Source organism: Hipposideros armiger, unplaced genomic scaffold, assembly GCF_001890085.2.
Source record: "Hipposideros armiger isolate ML-2016 unplaced genomic scaffold, ASM189008v1 scaffold_26, whole genome shotgun sequence".
NCBI lineage: Eukaryota > Metazoa > Chordata > Mammalia > Chiroptera > Hipposideridae > Hipposideros > Hipposideros armiger.
The window spans coordinates 5,208,030-5,225,153 of record NW_017731376.1 but is presented as its reverse complement, the minus strand read 5'-3'; the positions used below and the strand labels follow the sequence as shown (position 1 = coordinate 5,225,153).

At 38.8% G+C, this 17,124-nt stretch overlaps 1 protein-coding gene across 1 annotated transcript in view; it reads right to left on the bottom strand.

Annotated features, from left to right (window-relative positions):
* Positions 1-435: 435 nt before the first annotated feature.
* TMEM156 (transmembrane protein 156) overlaps positions 436-17,124 on the bottom strand; it is a 31,107-nt gene continuing 14,418 nt past the window's right edge. The window contains exons 4-7 of the mRNA XM_019635989.1: positions 16,989-17,108; positions 14,965-15,048; positions 5,808-5,910; positions 436-3,763 (exon numbers count right to left, since the gene is read on the bottom strand). Of these exons, the coding sequence (XP_019491534.1) occupies positions 3,751-3,763; positions 5,808-5,910; positions 14,965-15,048; positions 16,989-17,108 (320 nt within the window). The 3' untranslated portion in view covers positions 436-3,750. The remainder of the gene's footprint in view (positions 3,764-5,807; positions 5,911-14,964; positions 15,049-16,988; positions 17,109-17,124) is intronic.

The window sequence follows — 17,124 nt, the reverse complement described above, 5'->3', positions numbered from 1 at the left end:
AACTGCTTTGTCTTTACTAAAGTACAGGACTCCCAATTATCAGAGATGTTTATAGATGTATTTTTGGTTGTCATACCTCTAGGGTAATCTTTTAACATACCTTATTTAGATTTTAAAAATGTCAGAACTTTCTTTCACTCGTCCTAGGATCACCACCCATCAGAATAGCACTAATAGTTGAAGATGGTTAAGAAAGATGTAGACAGAAAAGAGAAGTAAGGTTAAAAAGAAGAGACAGGGAAGTAAACAAAGTCAAATTATGAGAACAAGCTGTCAGAAAATGAGTACAAGTCTCTATTCTACCATGTTTTACATGAAAGGAAAGAAATATAGTTGGGAGAGGGGGAGAGAGACAGACAGAAATCATCTACTGACAAAGGGAAAAAGGAAGATGCAATTCATACAATATTTGTTTTTTGCAAAACTTGGCTTTATTAAATATCGAGTAAGTACAAAAGTATATTTTAAGATATATGTAAGTTATATGAATCATAACAAAACAAGCTGTCATATACCCAGCACCAAGTTTATAAAAGAACGTTACCATTGTGTTAGAAATCACTGGTATATCGATATTTAATCCCATCCCCTGAGAGGTAACCACTATGCTGAATTTGCAACCAACATCTGTGAAAATCCATTAACCAAGATGAGTAGGTATGGAGAAGTGAGTCCTGGTCACTGGGGACTCAGAAGCTACAGAGATGCGGTTCCCAGTCTCACAAACTGGTGGGGAAACAGACATGAATACAAGTAGTTGATGTATGAGGTTGGATGTGAAAAGTACTGTGGTAAGAGGACTAAATCTTAGGGAAACACAGAAAAGAGACATTATTCTAACTGGGGTGAGCAGGGGAGGCTCCTTGGACAAGGTAGCTAGCTGCTCTGCCTCTGCAGGGTGGAGAGGATTTCTACAGATGGAAGGAAGGGGCAAATGACACAGTCAGAAAAGAGGTAAGGAGGAGCAAGGCAGTCTGAAGAATCACTGCTCGCCCAGGATGACAAGTATTGGAAGGGAGAGAGTAGAACTTAAGGCTTGGGCGAAAGTCGAGTTTGAAGGGAATCTTGTAGAAAATGAAAGTTCTTCTGGAAACCCAAATTAGCAGCTATAAGTATGGGCAATATTGTTTCCCCCACACATAAATCCAGAAGGTTGCCATCTGTGTCTCTTCTCTTCCCTTTTTCCTGCTCCGTCCTCACTCCCACCCTTGCATCAAATCATTTGCCTTGTACCACCAATTCTCCCTTCAGATCCTCTTCTCTATCTGTCGCTTTAATTCCACTGTGTCCACTTAATGACTGGACAATTCTGGCAGCCTTCTGACATGGTGCCATGTTTCTTCTCTGGCCTCTCCAATCTACACCTGAATTCACTTGCATGGAGAGCTAGGATCCTGCTCCTCAGCAGGACACAGAGGTCGAGGAGGTGAGTGTGGGTCACAGCTGGGGAGAAAGCCTGCGGTGAAAGCCACAGATGCACACTAGGCTACAAGTCATAGGGAAGGGGCACAGGGTCAGTCAAGGTCAGATTTGGTACCAATTGAAAAGCAGGGAGTGCTAAAAGCCAGAGTCAGTGGTGAGATTGGAAGCCATGAATCACACCGGGCACCAAGGACGACAGATTCCTTTTTATTGGATCCAGTTGGGTAGGGAGGAGAGCAGAGCTACCAGGCTAAGGGAGACACGCAGGACCAGCAACCATGCAGCAGTTTCAGTCAGATGTCTTCTTCAAGGCCATGGTTAACCGAGCATCTTTGCAGGCCTGGAAGAGTGCATTGCTGGTCCTCTCAGTTGGAGCCCCTTTTCTCAGGCACCTCCTCCAAATGTTGTGTTCCCTTTGCCCATCTCTACCCCACAGTATGTGGTGCTTATACAGGGAGTAGCACAGGCTTTGCAGCCCAATAGACCTAGGACTGAATTCACATATTAGCCCTGAGACCAAAGGCAAATTGGTGAGCTCCTCTGGCCTCAGCTTCCTCAGGGATAATGACACCTGCTTCAAGGAGTCCTTGTGAGGAAGAAATGAAAGTATACAAGGCATGTGCCTGATGTATAAGGGGTTCAGTAAAGAGTTTTTATCCAATATATATTTATTAAGAACCTACTGTGAGCCAAGCATCATGCCAGCTGCCAGAGATACGGTGGTAAGTAGAACCCGTCTATAGAAGGAGACAGAAATTAATGAATAACCACAAAAATAATTGTAGATAACAGACATGAAAAGGGCTATGAGACATGAGAAAGTATATACTTGGGGGATTTTACCTATTCTGAGATCAGGAAAAGCCAGCTTCTACACTGCTCAAAAGCCACTTTCTTGAGAAGCCACCCTGATTCCCTCCAACTGGAAGTGATCCTACAGGCCCGTGAATTCTCAGTAGGAAGCGTGGAGTCTGTTAATGACACACTCATCTTGCTCTATTGTGTCTAGTATTACAATAGTGGTATGAACGTCCTGCCTCTTCTACCAGATTGTAAACCTTTGTGGGCAGACAGCAGGCCATTTACATCTTTGACTGCTTCACGGTATCTAAGTCTTTTATTTTAATAAATAAGTTAGCTTCCAGAAATCTGACACAATTTAACAGAAGTTGAAGTTTAATTTATGTCTTTTGTAAGCCAAGTTCTCATTGATTTCCATGTCATTAGTCTGAACATAATAGAGATGAGAAAGAAAGTGATAATTTGGCTTCTCAGAAATTGTATAATAACCGTACCTCATGGGGTGTGATACCCTTAAACTTCTGTTGAATATCCCAGACCTGAGCCTGACTCACCCATTCATCAGGGACATGGGTAAGAAAAAGTGAGACTAGTAGACTTCCAGTTGCCAAATCTTCAAACCTAAATTTTACAATTAGAATCTCAGTTTGTGATCTGGCAAAAAAAAAAAAATGAAGTAACAGAAAAACTTCTGTGTGCTGAAACATTCATTTCTATTAAGTTGCTAAATAGTAAACTTGACCTTCCAGTTAAACTCTGGAAATCTGCTCAGCTAAGCAATTTTAAACAAACGATGCCAGGAGATTAAATTCCACCTTAACTCTGGTAAGGTGTGTTTATATTTTTCAATGTTAGGAGCTGCCCTCTTATCTATATGTGCTTTTATTGTAATTAATAACTATAAATATTGTTGACATCAACATAGCTACAAAAATATGAAAGCTACAAGAATCAGAGGAAACATTTTGCTATTAGATTTAAATATTCAAGTTTCATTTAATATTTCACTTAAATTCATTTCATTTTAGTACCTTTGAATTTTTTTTAAAACATCCTAAGTGCCAAAAAGAGGCAAGATTTATAAATCCAAATAAATGTATAAACAAACAACCCAGGCCCTCTAAAGTAACTTGCTGAAAAGAAACAATCAATTTGTACAGGAAAACCTATCAAGTCAGAATCTGCCTTGATCCTGTTATTGATTCCTCAAAAATCAAAATATTGGGACTATTGTAAGCTGTATAATGATGGATAACAAAGAAGAATAAACATTCTCTTGTTATTTCCATGGGTTTCATCAGCTTATTTCCATGACTCATTTGGCTCTCTGACAAAACTCTCATTTCCTTGATCTCTTGGGTCCAATGAGTACTCTCCAGCTAGTTTTCACCAAACAGCCAGTATTCCTGCTATTTCCTTTTGTGCATTCTCAGCTGGTCTCATATATGTATTCACCAGTTAACTCATTCCCAAAATAAAATAATGAGTATTCTTAAAAAAGGTTTGGTCCAAATTGTCCAGAAGAATTCAGAAGGATGTTCTGAAGATTAAAAAAAAAAAAAGGCAAATATTAATCACACAAAAGTTTTGTTAAGTATTACCTGAAAAAAAATAGTGGGAGACAATTTCAAAACCATTTATCAAAATGGTATCTTATAAAATCACCCCAAAACTTCCTAAAGTCACTGAATAAGGGCTCTTCCCAATCCTGTGTTATGCAATGGAGCCTCCGTTATATCCAAGAAGGCAGTGTGGTTAGCGGTAATAAAAAGCTCAGCCTAGGACCCAAGAAACCTAGGGTCTCCTCTAGCCCCTGCCAATTCAGTATGTCTGGGTTACTCTCCACTTCTCTAAAATGAAAGTGTAAGTATTCAGCCAGGTTTCTTTTGGTTATAACATTCTATGATTCTAGTAGAGAGACATAGGAGTTGGGGCAGTCCTTGACTCAAAAAAATACTTATTGAACATCTATTAAGCACTAGTCAATACATCCTCTGAATGAGGGGGTCTTTCCATTATGCTCCCAAGTCCCCTGTGAATACCTCTATCATGCTACTTGACACTATATTGGAATTAGGGGGTTCCCTAATCTGATTCCTCCACTGACTGTATGGTATTTTTGCTAATGAGCAGCAGAATTCTTGGCATACAGTAGGCACTCAAAAAGCATTTGGTGAGTAAACAGATGGGAGCTCTTCATATGCAAGGCTGAGCATCCTATGATGAAGACCAGAATGAGAAGTATCAAGCAGAATATCCAGTACTATTCCATTAAAACAATGGTATGATTACATTATAGTCTCCTCAGGAATTTCTGAGCCAACAGCAGACCCTGGTTGCACTAAGAGCCAAATACTAAGGCCAGCCTCTCTCTAGCCCTAAACACAAACATATTGTTGGCACTTAGCTTTCAGTTTGATGTATTGAGCCGCCTATGCTGTTGCCTCCCCAGATCTGCTCTCCACTTTTCCCCACCCTGCTTGGTACCCTGGGAGACCAATCAATCTGTGTGAACTGCTTCAACCTGGTTTCAGTGTCCTGTAGCCCTGGTTGTGTTTGGCCAATGGGAAGTACTAGCACATTGGGTAAAGGGAGAGCAGCCAAGCTGGGATGTTCATTCCCTCTCTTTAGGGCAACCACGAGCTGTTGTGTCCTGTGACCAAAGGACACAGCTCCTGTCAGCAGCCCTCTACGCATATTCTGTCTGTGTGTGTCTGTGTGTGCAAATGTCTGCCTCTGTCTGTCTGGGTTCCCTGCCCCTTTAGCCTTAGGAACGGTATCAGTGCCCCACTGTTACTAGTCCTAGGGTGCTACACTCTCCTTTTTAGTTTTGTCATGTCCTGGCTTAATAGACCCTTTATTAAATTCAATGGGAGTACACCATCGGTTTCCTACTAGGACATTGACTGATAATTACCCAAACATTATGAAGAGTAAATGATCTAGTCTATTACCACCAAGTACAAAAGGATACTATTAAATGCTAGTGTCCTTTCTCTTCCCTGTTACAATTTTTATACTCCCTACAATGGTTTATCAATAGTGCCTTTAACACAATAGCTATTTAGTAAATATGTGTTTAATGAGTGAAAAAATTTTTCTAAGACACTTATGACTACAGTTTTGGATTCAAATACATGGAAATCAGTGTGCATTAATAATCTAGATAATCAGATGTTAAATTTAGAGAAATTTTTAATTTCAGTAGCTGGGGATCTGTGGGTAGTTCTGCTGTATAAATTGAATTTCTCTTTTTTCTTATGCTCCTACTGAAACAATGATTAGCCTGCTGGAATTATGACAGCTCCCGAAAACAGTGCCAAGGGATGAGCTGACATCTTAGGGGCACATGTTGTTGAACAAACTAAATAAATAGTTTACTTCCTGCACCTTGGAAAGTGTAGGAAGGACCAGTAAACTATTCATTTCATGTCATTTAATTCATATGAGCTTATTTTGCAAATTCATCACTTTCTATCTCCTACACATAGATAGAAATGTAGTCTGAGGTCCACTTTACCTCCTCAGATCTCTTTTTATAATGAATAAAGTCAAATCATCAATAAAGCCGAAGCATCACTCACCGTGTATACTGATGGTACTGATGCACCGTGGAAAGAACTTCTAGTTCTGGTATTGGAGCCAGCGTTTCCTTGATCTCCGTCAACGGCAGCCTCTGCATGGTCTCTAGTATTTAAGAAGGAGAGCTGTTTTAGTTTATATTTAGTGAACAGCAATGCAAACACACACACAATATTTTCTAATGTAGTAAGATAACCATACCCTCCATGTAGAAAGAATTTTGGCATTTCCACCACTCACTAAATTTCCTGCCTACACTTCTGATACCTTTAACCCATTTCTCTCAACTCTATTCCTTTCCTTTCATCCCTACTTCCTGGGCACACAACCTGAAGTATGGTTAAGAAGGAGCAAAGCAGAGAAAACAAAATTGTAAGTACAATGTGAAGTAGCAAGAAAAGAATTTTAGTTTGGAAACTAACTGCAAACATTTCTTTCTATTGCATATTGTTGCAATATGTCCCTAAGAAGAATATTAATGACATCCTTAGTTGCAGAGACAATTTCATCAAAAAGCAAAGTTACAAATTAGATGAATTCTATCTAATGTGTCTTTCTTTACTAAGACTATGTAACTTTATCAAATCCTTCTAATATTATCTTCAGCTGACTTCAGGTGGAGATGAAACTTCATGTGATGGCATAATGGTATCTCTTTTATTCCACTGGGGTCTTGCTTTTCTAGTTTTTATATTGATACTTGTAGGTTTTGCTTCACAGATGTCTCTACTTTTTATACAAATCCCTGAACATGGATGGAAATGAAGTGACGTATAATTTAAAGAGAAGTTTGGATAGTTGCTTCTTAAGTCATTCTTTACACAATTGGTAGCATACCACACACATATATACTTAAGGATATATCTTAGCGATCTTTCCTCATAAGCATTTTCTCATTCCTTTTTACAACTTCCTGGTATTTCATAGTATGTGTATCATCAGGTCTTTAAACAGTCTCCTATTTAGATTTTTGTTTAATGTTTTCACATTAGAAACACATTAGCAATAAACATTTTACATATATCATTTCTTTTCCATGTAAGTAAATCTATAGGACCAATTGTTAGAAATAGAATTGCTGGCTTAAAAAGTTTGTATGTGTTTGTAACTTCAATAGTCTGTTTACAGACATCCAGGTTGATTCTGATGTCCATTAAAGCTTCAGAGAATGAACCTACGGTGCAAAAAACTGCTTAAACAATTAGGTTAAAATATCAAAAGAGCCTATTTATGAAACTAAATAATTATCAAAGAAAATTAACAGAGCTCTTTGGGTTGGAAAGCCAAACTGCTCACCATTTGCTTATTCACTTGGTTTGCTGGATATTTTATAGTATGGTATAACCATATCATCATAATTTACTGTATAAAGCTATTATCTGTCAAAATGATGGCGATCCCAAAGTAACTCTCTAGTGGGGCATCATCTTCTGCTTCTCTTAGTATCAAAAGTCATGTAACTTGTATGCTAATAGCAAAACTTCTGCAAAATTGAAAAAAGGCAAAAAGGTAAGATATGTCATTTTAACACCTTTTTCAGAACAGTTAAAACGAGTGAATTTTTTTTTAAACAAGTGGAATTTGTCGTTGCTGTTGTTCTATACTGGAAAATAGAGGTTTTTTTCCAAATTATATTAATTCACCAACACTAGTTAAGGCAGCAGAAGCAGCCAGAAATATTTTACAACTTCACAAAAGTCTTTTCATGAATTCATCAAATCTCTGAACCAAACATTTCTTTGACATTTTTCAGGAACCTCAGAAGAGCCTAAAAAATTAAAAAGAACCTCAGCTGGAGTTTTGACCTGGCTGAATCTAGTGAACAAAATGGATTTCCAGCGGCAGAAACTTTGATTAAAAATAAAACTTCATGCCTTATGTTCTCGAATAATGCCCCTATCACACTGCCCATGACAATGTCCAGGTTGCCCTCTGATAATTTTTTTTTAAAGATTTCTATCACTTTTCAAAAGTGCTTTGTATCTGTAACATGGGGTACCTAACCTCAATTCATCCTTCCACTGTAATTTTTGATTCCCACAGAGTAACAGAAACTTGCAAGGTGTTTTCTTCATTTTTGTTACTGACGGTTTTCATGTCAAAGACAAGGCACATCTCCTACAGTGAGGGTACATCTAAAACTTCCTCATCCTGCCAGGCTCTCTTGGCTGCTAAGGGAATTTGCACCACCAATTTTTTATACTCATCTCCAAAACTACTTGTTCAACTAAATTTTACTTTGTTATTACAATGGAAAGCCAAAACAGCTAAAAACAAATCAGAGTAGTAAGCAGGGTTAGATGTCCATGCTATATATGACCCTCTGTGACCTCTGCGTCCCCACTAGTGACTGTATCCAATTTTGTTGTAATTGCTTGTTTGTCTACCTCCTTGTGTACAATGATTGTTTTTTGTTTTTTGTTTTGTTTTGTTTTGTTTTCTTTTTGAGGGCACAGCTCAAAGTGGCCCATGCGGGGATTGAACTGGCAAGCTTGTTGTTCAGAGCATGTGCTCTAACCAACTGAGCCACCCGGTTGCCCCCAAAGGTTGTATTTTATGCACAGTTATATTCCCCAGAACCCACCCTAGAGCATAACACGTAATAGGTACTCAGTAAATACATGTTGAATGACTGAAAGAATGTAATTTAATTTCCTGGTGTCTCGTTTTTCTTAAAAAAAGGGTGTGGCTAGAAGCACTGTAGGAAGTTAACTGGGGAGCCACCTTGCAATTTGTGGATAAGAAAAATAAGATTGACCTCTGAGAACTAATCTATAAAAACCCATAATGAGAGCAGAAACATGCAAACTTATCTTCGGAAAAGATCCCCAGGCCAAAGTTTGTTAAATGTTAAAAGAGCTGTGTTCAATGAGCCTATCAGGCCACCCCTAAAATGGGGAAGACCTTTCAAGCTATGTTGGCAAAGAAATCCACTTTTAGACCAACCAAACAAGCCTTAGCTGTGTTTTGACTTCCTACGTGGTTTTATCTAAGGAGAAAGAACACATGTGTTTGCTGTTAGAAGTGTTTGGGTCCATATTTCTCTGAATTTTATTACTCTTTGTGAATCAATAGATTGGTCTTCTAGTTTTATAAACCTGTTGGTGTGAGCTGAATAATACAATGGATCATTTTTGGTGTGCTGCCACTGTAGGAAGCGGAGCCCACAGGCCTGAAGGAAGACACCAACTAGGTAAATTCACCTACATGAGAGGCACCTGTGTGGCTTTGTGGGCGGCGGCAGCCAGGCAGCCTCTGCTGCCCAGGGTCCTGACCCATCCCCACGTGTGCTGTATAAAAGTTTGGCAGTGGGCAGCGACACCTGAACTACCGAGATTATTTCCTGGTGCCTTCGGCAAAACTAGTGGCTGCCTTCAGGCTAAGAGGAGGAAAATAAAGGTAAGGGTAAAATGAGGTAATAAAGGTGTGTTTTGAAAAATAGAAAGCACTACCAAGTGCAAAATAGAGTATTTTTACCAGCGTATCTTTAAGCCCACTCTAGGGGTCTGCTAAGAATTTAGCAGGACCCACATATGTGCTCAGCGGGGGAGGACTATGGGTAGCTAACCTTGTTCCCTCAGCGCGACCTTCCTCTCCTTCATACTTTGGGAGATTGAGCCATGAGTCTTTGTGGAGACAGTGGCAATAAATGTCTAAACTGTTACCCACAAAGTACTTGGTTTCCTCATAAGAGCTTCTCCAAAAATGAAGGCATTCAAGTTAACCTTCACAGATTACTGTGGTCAAGACAGGTGTGGACATTTTCTGATGGTTTGGTGATTCTTATTCAGTTCTGTAATCTGGCTTCAAAAATCATTCCAGTCTTAATGAATTCTTCTTATTGTAATGCAGAACTTCAATATTGCTATACATCATTCTAACCTTTTCATCACAAAAAAACCACGTTGGCACTTTTGTAGAAGCCCAAGATAGCTAATAGAACCAATTAGCTATGGTAGCTTTAAAGGCTGATAGAACCAATTATGGCAACTTAAAATAGATTTCCCTTATTTAGGTGCCAACTTCCTACTATGTTCAAAGCTCCATCTGTTATTATTCACAGAGATCCTAAAACTACTCATCTGCTTCAAATATGACCAATGTGAAAATCCAATGAGGACGGGAAAATAAATTACTGCAAAATTATCTAGAAATAACAGTTAAAGAGGAAAAAAAGCTCCTTCAACAGTTGCCAATATTCTGAGCTATTGACTCAGTTTCCAGTTCATTCACACTGCAAATATCTTTAATATTCCTAAGAATGAAACTTAAGTGTTTCATTCAAGTGTTTAACCATTTTCTTTTCATTATTTTGGATAGGCATTACCAAGAGTTATGATTTTGGGGAAAAGTATTTAAAAGGTCTTTGTAAAGTACAGCATTCGTTCATTCAGCCTAGTAGATGTAGAGTTGTATTTAGTTGATAAATATGTATTGAGCACCTAGTAAATGCCCTTATATGCACTATGCTATGATCTGGAGATGTAGTGATGAGTATTATCAGATAATATCCCTAATTTCAATGAGCTACCTTGCTCATAGACGAGACATCAATCTAAAACACAAAAATATCAAATAGCAACAGTAATAAATGCCCAAAAGAGAGACTTGTGGTGTTATGACAGCATGTAAGAAGGGGAAATGACCTAATCTGGGAGGTCCAATATGACTTCCCTGAGGAGGTGTTAAGTCAAGACCAGAAGGCGGGGTTGGAGTTTACTAGACAAGGCATGGTGGGTGGGAGGAGGGGAGATTTGCAGGAGGAGGTGACCTGGGGGGGGGGAGGAACATTCAAGCAGGAAGAGCCTGTGCAAAGATAGAGAACAAGTTTATCTGCATATGTTTTATCATCAATTCTTCCAGACCCGGCATAAATAGCTGCTGTGTAAAGGCATTCGATGAATGAATAGAATAAATCATCCTATTCTGCCTATAGATTCTTCACACTTAACGAATTTCTTCCTGCATATAGTCACCCTCTGCCTTTTGATCTATTCTGTAACCAAGCAGATGGCTATAATCTTTACTGTTTTGTGAACCAAATCTGTATTTTAAGAGTCATATACATTATAGTTAAGCGAGTAAAAATTAAATTTTCATGTTATCTTGCTTGGTTGCTAGATACCTGGCACTAGTAATTTATCTTCTCTTCTGTAGGAAATGGAAACCTGCTTAGTCTTTATTATACTGGCCATAAACATGTTGCAAATTATAATTGTTTATTGACATTAGTTTTATCTTGGGGTAATACGAATTACTGAGTCATCCACTTTTGTCATGTAGCAATTCTCTTTCACAATAAAATTCCATTTCCTTTGCTTCATGGTCCCTATGATCTCACCCACATTAACTGCAAAAAAGCATTTCAGCCAATGTTTTGTGGATGATGCACAATTGTCTTACACAAGCTTCTACAACCTTATAGGGGAAATGTCTCATCTCAGTTTCCAATGTTCGGTGTTAAACAGCATGAAGAGTTTTGATCTGTAGCTTGAACCAGCAGAGTTAAGCTCCCCAATTCACCATTGCCATTGATGTACTAGAAAGTACATTCGTTGGACAGAACTAAGTTTCAGCCCTGACTCTTCTAGGACCTGGCTGTGGATCAGTTACTTAAACTCTCATGGTTTCAGTTTTCTCATCAGGAAAAATATGAGGTTCTTATGAAACGAAACCAAATGATATATGTGAAAGTACTGTGCATATGGAAAGTACTTAATGAGTTTTTATAGTTTAATTAGTTTCCCTCTCCGAAGGCAACCTGGGGTAGAATCCCCTTAACTGTGATGTCAGCTCTGTGAAGGCAGGGACTATGCTAGAGTTTGTGCCACTGTATTGCCAATGCTTATTAAACACAATGCCTGTGCGTAGTTGGCGTTCTATAGATTTTGGTTGAATATTTGAAGGTGAAAAATTCCAAGTTTTAAAAATTTCAGCATTTTTGCTGAACATAGAGGGGAGAGACAAAATGACCCCTAATTGACCCAGGCAGCAGAAATAAGTGGAAGCTCTAATCCCAGAAAACTGGTGTTGTAGATATTTATTTATTGGCTGTTCAGCATGTGGACATCTCAGGGGAACTCTCAAGTAGTACTCAGGACAGAAGGGCAGATAATTCCTGCTTCCTGCTTCCCGGCACCTAGAGTATCAATCTGTGGCCTACACTCCATCAGTCAGATACTGCCCCTTGGGGCCTACAATCTTGGGCAGTGACGCAAAACTGCAAGGTGGTCTAAGGGTAGCTTTGGCAGCTTAGAGGGAGCGTCCTGTGATGGTGACACCAGCAAAGGCATTCTCACCAAACCAATCCTGTGGTGTGACTTTGACTGTATTTTTGGCTGGCTGGCCTCCATTAACTCCTCTTTATTTTCCAGGCTCAAGTACCCTAATCTTCCTGCTGCTTTTATGGGTTCCCTATTTTTTTTCCCCAATAAATTTCCTTTCTTCCAAGTCAGCCACATTGGTTTCTATTGTTTGCATCCAATGATTGGAGTCCTAGTCCACTGCTTCTGACCCTGGCCTTGGTCCCCTTATGTGGTCAACTCATTAAGCACTGTTTCTAGGGATGCATTTAGAAGTTACTTTTGCATAATTCTCAAAATCTCTTCTTCAACATGGTCAGTATTTTTCATTATTCTTTGATAGCCTTAGCAATCCTGTAAAGTGTGTTATATGTTCTTTGATGGAGTGGGATTATGTTCCTTCTGACCCTCTTTGTCTCTTCATTTTTTTCCCCCTTTCCCAACCCCCAAGATTTATGTCTTGCTCACCTTCTCTTTTTTACTCTATACTCATTTCCCTTTAGGGTTTGTGTGATTTAATCAGCTTTTACTGTACATGAACTACATGTTATATATTATGCCAGGGACAAGGATACAGACACAGGTGAATAAGACAGGTTCATCATCTGTGTGAAAATAATAGTTGAATGAATAAAATATAAGGTAGATTAAAACCAAGACAGGCAATGTGAGCAACCACGCTTCTCAAAGCAAAAACAAAAATATTGGAGACATGTAAAAGACTGACATTTGATCCTGTCTGGCATCTTTTTCTACAACGATGAGAATCATTGATTCCATCAGTGTTTGCGGTGCCCCCAGGCACTGTGCTGTACCAGGGTCTGAGCAGTCTCTCCTTATTTCTCTCTTGTCTTTTTGAGGGTGTGAGCCTATCTGTATCTCTGTGAGTACATGCGTAACAATACTTACTTTGTAATACATGAGCAACTGGAGAGACATTCTAGAATGTACAGTCAGAGTCGGCAGCAAGCTGCTCTGCTGAATGTTACGATAGTCGTTGCTGTCTTTGAACTACATTTTCTTTGACTCGTGTTACTGCTTCTCCAGAGACCCATGCTGGCACATTTTTTCCTTACATCCTCACTGCTGCCTATAATCCATCATCACAAAGAGAGGCCTTAAAAACGGCACTCAAGAGAGACATTATTTCCTTTCCATTTCTCTCTTAGAAAGAGCAACTTATAATGGAAGGGGGAACAATTGAATTTAGGTTAAAGGAATATAAATAACAAGAAGGAATCTGCTTCTTTCCCCATTTAAGATGCTAAGTCTCAAAAGGACTCTTGGTTTTCAAAAAAGCCACCGCCCCTTGGCCTGCTCTAAACATTAATATTATATACCTGGTAATAAAGCCAAGGGGATTTTAGTGAGTGCTATTAAAGGGAAAAGATGGCTGTGGCAGGTTTCTCTGGTGAATGAAAATCACAGGCTCATAAATACAATGTGTGAGGTTAGTCTTGTGGTCAGCTAGAACTTTAAATTTGTGATTCCCACGATTATGTGGGTTAACAGGGGAACGATTGACATTTTGTCAGACAAGGCCGCAGTGCTCAAAATTTTGACTTGAAAAGAGAAAGCACTGGGATTCCTAAGGCAACCAAAAAGCCCCGCAGAGCCAGGTTAAAACTTATTCCTGGTGTATGTATGAATGTCAGCCATGTGTACTGGATAAGAGGGGGGACTAGGGGAAGCGCCATTTTCTCCCTTTAAAAATTAATTTTGCCATTTGAAAAAACCCGTGATTTTCATGTCGTTATGCAAAATTGTCATTTACCGCCCCACATTTTCATCAGCTTTCCCCACATTTAGCTGGTGTCCAATGACTATTTAGCTAATGCTTATTATTAGCCATAGGTTAATAATTTTACTGCTAATGCTAAGAGTAGAAACTCTCTTAAAAAAAAAAGTGAGTTCTGTAGGTGCACCCAATCCAGTTTTTCCTCAAGCTAGGGAGTTGAGTACCTGCTAATTTAAATAGCTAAGAAAAGCCTGGGGAGCACAGTCCCCAATGAAATTCTGTGCAAATCCCCACGTGGCTACAGATGCAGCTGCGGTGGGGGGCTCAGGGTCTGCTCAGTTACTTTTCATTTTTGAAAATGGTTTACACACCAGACATGAAGCTTCCTTATCTAACTTCCAACAAAAGACAAGGAGCCTGCTCACTGGCTGTGCATGAGGAGCTGCAGTAATATCACTCATCGTTCTGTGCTGTCCAAAGACTCAGGATATTATTTCTCCCTGATGAGGAAGAGGCCTCTGCCCATGTCGTAGTCTCCCTCTCTTTCTTTTTCATGTGATTTTGACAGCTTGAATTCAGAAGGAGTCTTCACAATTAGAAGACAGAGACAGAACCACAACATCTGTGCTAATAGCCCCCTTGCTGCTCTAATTAGAATTCCCTTATTCCATTTCTATTTCTTGGGAGAGGACAGGGGATTTTTTAATTGGGGCTATTAGAAGCTCTCTTTACACAATGACACCCTCTGCTAAGTGAAGGCTCCAGCAAAAGTCATGCCCACTCTACAATTATTTCTTGCAATTCTGAGAATAATGGTATCTTGTCTCATTTAAAAATAAACCTGAGGCTTATTCCTTATTGCTTTCTCTCCTCTGCCTATTCACATGAATTTCTTCTGGCCAATTAAGCAAACCTTCCATTATTTAAGGAGGTAGTTTTGATCGTAACTGCCCCCGGATAATAAGACATTAAACTAGATATCATTTGCTCATAGTGCCTTTCTTCCAGAGACAAGGCTAATTTAAATGAGCTCAGATATTGCAATCTTGAGTTTATACCAAAATGGTGAAGCTTTGGGATTTCCTAAGCAGTGTTCTGTTGGCATGTCGCAGAGCTTACCTGAAATCACTCTCATGTTCAATGTTTGAACTTTCTCAGAACCACTTCCTCTGAAGAGAACAGATGAAGGTTTGTATTTATAACCTATTCCAAAAAGAGAAATTAAATATTTAGATGATAAACAAGCATGTTCTTAATATATATTCCCCATGTTGGTTTAAAGGATTACCAAAAGGTCCTGAAGTAGCAAGACACTGAGAGCTTTTCCGTATTTTCTATTAACAAATGCAGGTTCTTTTTAGAACCAGTGGCTTCTCCACTGCCACAAATGCTGTTACACCATCACCTCTAATGAAAAGCCCAGCTATTATGCACAGAATGTTATATTATTTATATTATGTTATATACTATGTTATAAAATTATATAATAATTTTATATAACATATGTTATATAATTAATAGATATGAGATACAGAATATTTAATGTATATTTAGTATTTAATACTATTTAATGTCCTAAATGATGTGACATTTTTCATTACATGCTTGGATTTTGAGGCAAGCCTTTCAAAACCTCTAGACCTTTCATCTGGGTAGATGTTCATAAGAACTTAATGTAACTTCCCACTATTCATCTCTTTCTAACTTCCCACTATTCATCTCTTTCTAGACACTTTTTCTATCTGGTTCCTATCTCTCTTTCCTAATGTGTAATTATATGGAAAAATGGATCAAGAAGCTCAAAATTATGCACTGTTTGCAACTAACATTTATTTAAAATAATATAATTTTCAAAACTAGAAAGAACCTCGGTCTCAATGCTGATGTTTTATTAGCTGCATAAGTTTGGACAAAACACTTCACCTCTCCGAGGCTCAGGGTTTTTTTCACCTATAAAATAAATGCACATACCCTGTTTACATACTTTGAGAATCTAATGAAAAATCTTGTGAATATGGCTATTCTACAAATATACAATATTATGATTATTAACCCATGTATTAGGGGTCTTCTATACTAAGGTATCAATGATAATACTTGATGTGAAACTGCTCTCAGAAGTATCTTCAACATATACTTAGTCAAAAGAATTAATGGCACTTTCACTCAAACCTAGAGGCAACCATTTGTTTTGCCTACTGAAATGACTAACAGGCCTCACCTGGTAAAGAACATAAGAGCCTTGGGAAATAATACAAGCAGCACAATACTACTCTCCTGGTTGAGGATATGCATTAGACACTGTGTTAAATTTCTTATGTAATCTCTTTAGTTCAATCCTTCCTCAACCCTCTGCAGTAATGGTGATTAGCCTTGTTTTAGCAGAGGAAAAAAGGGACACTCAGATACAGTGAGCAACATGTTCCAAGTCACATAACTAGGAAGTGGTAGTACTAGGATTCTAACATAACTCCACCTATCTCCAAAGCCTATTCTCATAATGATACATCCTCTTGTCTTCGAGAGACCAGCTACTTTCCATCGGGCCTGATATTCAGCCATTATATGCATGGGAACACACCAGTAGGACCATGCCAACAGTTAACAGTCAGTGACCATCCTGACAAGCGGGAGTTATATTAGTTATTAAATATTTTTAATATCGTTCCCACTGTCCTGATTTCCAATGACACATTTTAGCTCAACCTAGCCAAAAATCTACTGATACACTCACACTTATTGCAGGTTGGCTCACACTCACACTCATCACCTAGAGGCAGTCTGCCCAAGATCTCCAACTCTAAAATTCTTTATCACTACTCCTATTCTTCTCCTCCCTTCTGCCCTCACTCCCACTAATGCCTCTGCTCAACCTCCAGTCCATCAGCTCCTTCCGATTCACCCACCCATTTCTTCCCTACTGTTCACTCGTCTGGGTGGGAGGAAGACACATGAAGCTCCTTGAATGCTGGCACTGTGTCTTACTTATGCTTATGTGCCTAGAATTGCCACTTGCACACAGTAGGTGCTCAGTGAATGGTAAATTGAACTAAAAAAAATGAATTGAATCTATAGGTAAGACTAAGAGTTCTTTGAAACTAAATGGATTATCCCAAATGATGCATTTATTTCTCAATACTCACTCTGCCACCTCCGCACTCGTCTATGGTCTTCAAATATTTTGTGAATAACAAGGACGAGCAAAAATATGAAAACTAACATTATTAAAATATACCAAGTGATCTTCATGGAACAAGAGAAATCTGCAAAGAAAAAAAA